The 3,197-nt window shown below is 48.7% G+C and overlaps 1 protein-coding gene across 1 annotated transcript in view; it reads left to right on the top strand.

The window, feature by feature from the left end:
• NECAP1 (NECAP endocytosis associated 1) overlaps positions 1–2,735 on the top strand; it is a gene marked incomplete at its 5' end in the record, with an annotated part of 3,031 nt that extends 296 nt beyond the window's left edge. Inside the window, 6 exon segments of the mRNA XM_009074470.1 lie at positions 2–49; positions 450–531; positions 933–1,041; positions 1,124–1,310; positions 2,483–2,576; positions 2,687–2,735. Coding sequence (XP_009072718.1) covers positions 2–49; positions 450–531; positions 933–1,041; positions 1,124–1,310; positions 2,483–2,576; positions 2,687–2,735 — 569 coding nt within the window.
• Positions 2,736–3,197: the final 462 nt, after the last annotated feature.

The raw sequence follows: 3,197 nt of genomic DNA, 5'->3' as shown, positions 1-3,197 counted from the left end.
GGGGCAGATCCCAGCCGCTATTTTGTCATCCGAATTCAGGATGGGACTGGTGAGTTGTCAAGTGTGCCAAGTGCTAGGGGTGGAGTAGACTTAGCCTGGTGGTAGGGGTGTATGCCAGGTGGATCGGAATGGTGTTGGGAGTGTGGGAAAAGCCGGGCAGCATGCCTGGAGGGGTAAGAAGGCAAGGTAAACAGTGAAGGTTCTCTACGTTGCGTGTAGTCCTGGGGCTGGGAAGGAACATTTGGTTTCTGAGAGTGCCCCATGGGAAGAAGGGTGCATTCTGAAAGCCAGGAACAATGAACTGCTATGAGCTCCTGTTGTCCAGCTGCAGGTGTGTCAGAGGGCGGTAGCACAGAGTGTTTTAGGAGAAGCAGAAGGATTTTGGAGTGAATGAACACAAAGGCCCGTTTGCAGGGCACCTCCAATGACTCCTCCTGTCTCCTTGCTAGGACGAAGTGCTTTTATAGGCATTGGCTTCACGGATCGTGGTGATGCCTTTGACTTCAACGTCTCTTTGCAGGATCACTTCAAGTGAGTTGTGCTTTTCTGGGATGCTGTTCTTCCTCTGGCCTGTAGAACATCGTGGGGGGTGGTGCATGTTCATTTAGTGCAGGCTTCCTTGGGATGGTCCTGAAACCCTGCTCTGGCAAGGGGCACCTGACTGTGCTGCCAGCTGTCATGCAAGCTGAGAGCCCAGCAGGGTCAGATCTGTAAGTCGTAAGCTTAGGTCCTGTGATGCTCCAGGTGCAGTGTTAGACAGTTTCTTGGCTTTGTGGCAGTCCCTGCTTTTTGCTGTACTACAGTGGGAGTAGGGAGGTAGCTGGTTTGACAAAGCAAGGTAGTTTGGTGGGGTGGGGAGAGAAACCATGTATTTTTCTGAAACTCTGTTCCCCTTTGCCACAGGGTCTCACATCTTCCTCTCTTCCTTTTAGGTGGGTGAAGCAGGAGACCGAGATCTCCAAGGAGTCCCAGGAAGCTGACACGCGTCCCAAATTAGACCTAGGATTTAAGGAAGGGCAGACCATCAAACTAAATATTGGGGTAAGCAGACCAGTTTACCCTGCTTCTATCTGTGGATGTGCCAATGGAGACTCTTCCTTACTTGTCCTTTCTTTTCATACAGAACATGGCGACAAAGAAGGGAGGAGCAGCCAAGCCCCGTGTGTCTGGATCAGGGGGCCTAAGCCTGCTGCCACCCCCACCAGGAGGCAAAATTGCAGTCCCTCCCATACCTCCCCCTTCTTCCACAGCCATTGCCAACCATGTCACACCACCACCTGTGCAGAAATCCAGTAATGTGAGCAGTGCAGGTAAACATTGGCACAGAGCAAACACTTTCTCAGACACTGGTAGGAGCTTAGAGAGGACTGAGGTCTGCTTCAGCAAACCAGTGTTCAACCCAGTGCCAACAGTACCGTGTGAGACTTGTGTCCTGAGGGCTTTGTCCTCTGTGACAGCTCTGGTGTCCCCAGTGCAAGAAAGACATGGACCTGCTATACTGGGTCCAGAGGAGGGCCATGAAAATGGTCAGAAGGCTGGAATACCTCTCGTGTGAAGAAAGGCTGAGATTGTTGAGGCTGGAGAGGACAAGGCTCTGGGTAGACCTTACTATGACCTTTCAATATATATAAAGGGAGCTTGTAAGAAAGATGGGAAAGACATTTTACCAGGGCCTATAGTGACAGCAGCAAAGGTTTGGAGTGAAAGAGGGTAGATTCAGGTTGGATTTAAGGAATAAATTGTTAATGGTGAGGGTGCTGAGGCCCTGGACCAGGTTGCCCAGGGAAGCTGTGGACAACCCCTTCATTGGATTGGACAAGGCTTTGAGCAACCTGATTTAGTAAAAGATGTCCCTGCTCATGACAAGGCAGTTGGACTAGATGGTCTTTGAAGGTCCTTTCCAACCTAAACCATCCTGTGATTTTATAAAAAAGAGGCTGCTTGCAGTCTTCTGGATGCTGTACTAAAAGTGTGACCATGCAGAGGTGTCTCAAGAGCTGATGATACACTTGTGAAGGCAGAAACTTCAGCAGTGCTGTACACAGTTTGGAGTGAGAAGAAACCATGAGCTTCTGAGTAGTGCTGGTGTGGTTCCAGTGTGTGCTCTGTATTGGTAAGGTGATGCCTGTTTGGCATCTGTTATGATTGTTGAGCTTGGGTTGAGTCTGAGCCTTACATCTGCTGAGAGAAGTAGTAAGTCACAAATCTGTCAGTTGGTGTGCTAGGTGGAGACTGAGTAGTTCTTGAAGACAATGTACCCCTGAAGTATGAGCTGGAGGCTCTGCACATTCAGCAAAAGGAGCTGCTGTTACAACAGACACCTTAAAAAGTCTAACTTCCTTCTGGAGGGAGTGCTGGGGTCCCTTCAAAGATTTCTGCCCCTGCACCCAGGAGTTTGTGTTAAGGTGACAGTGTAAATGTCTGTGGGGTTTTCTTCTTGATTAGCTTGATTTTTTCTTTTTCTCTCTCTCTTCTTCCTTAGATATTCTATTGGACTTAGATGCTCCTGCATCTGGATCCAAGGCACCAGTATCAGCTACCACAGATCTCTGGGGAGACTTCAGCACTGCATCCAGGTAAACTGATGAAGGGAACACCAGAAGGATAGTGTCCTGATGGGCACAGGAAGAACCGTAAGATAAGTCTTATTAGATCTGCTCCTTTGATTCTCCTTTCTTTATTTCAGCACTGTTCCCAATCAGGCTCCTCAACAGTCCAACTGGGTCCAGTTCTGAATGATCAAAGCAGTGGAATGGGACAAACTGATGACCAAGAGGCTCTACAGGCACCAAATGGGATCAGAGGGGGCACAAACCTCTGCAGTCTTCAATCAAAACCAAATTGGGACAATCCTTCATTTTTAAACCAGACCTTCACTGCAGTCAGAAGTTAATATTTTTGATCCCACTGACCCTAAAGAGAGCATACTGACTCCTCCCAAGATGGGCAAGGAGAAGAGAGGTAGCCTCATCTTTTCCACCCACTTGGCTATTACATGGTACATCCTAGCTCTTTTTTCTGTTTTTCCATACAGGGAAAGCAAAAATCCTGAAGAAAGTGGGTACAGAAGGAGGCTAGGTGGGTGCCTCTGGGTTCCTTATCCTTCAGATTTTCTCTGGTTAGGCTGTTGCTTTGTGTGGCTGTTTTCAATAGTGACTCCAGTCTCTGCAGCTTGGCGTGCAGCACTGAGGACAGCT

Source organism: Acanthisitta chloris, unplaced genomic scaffold (assembly GCF_000695815.1).
Source record: "Acanthisitta chloris isolate BGI_N310 unplaced genomic scaffold, ASM69581v1 scaffold18805, whole genome shotgun sequence".
Classification (NCBI taxonomy): Eukaryota; Metazoa; Chordata; class Aves; order Passeriformes; family Acanthisittidae; genus Acanthisitta; species Acanthisitta chloris.
Note: the sequence above shows the minus strand (reverse complement) of the source record. Positions and strands in the feature narration are given on the sequence as shown.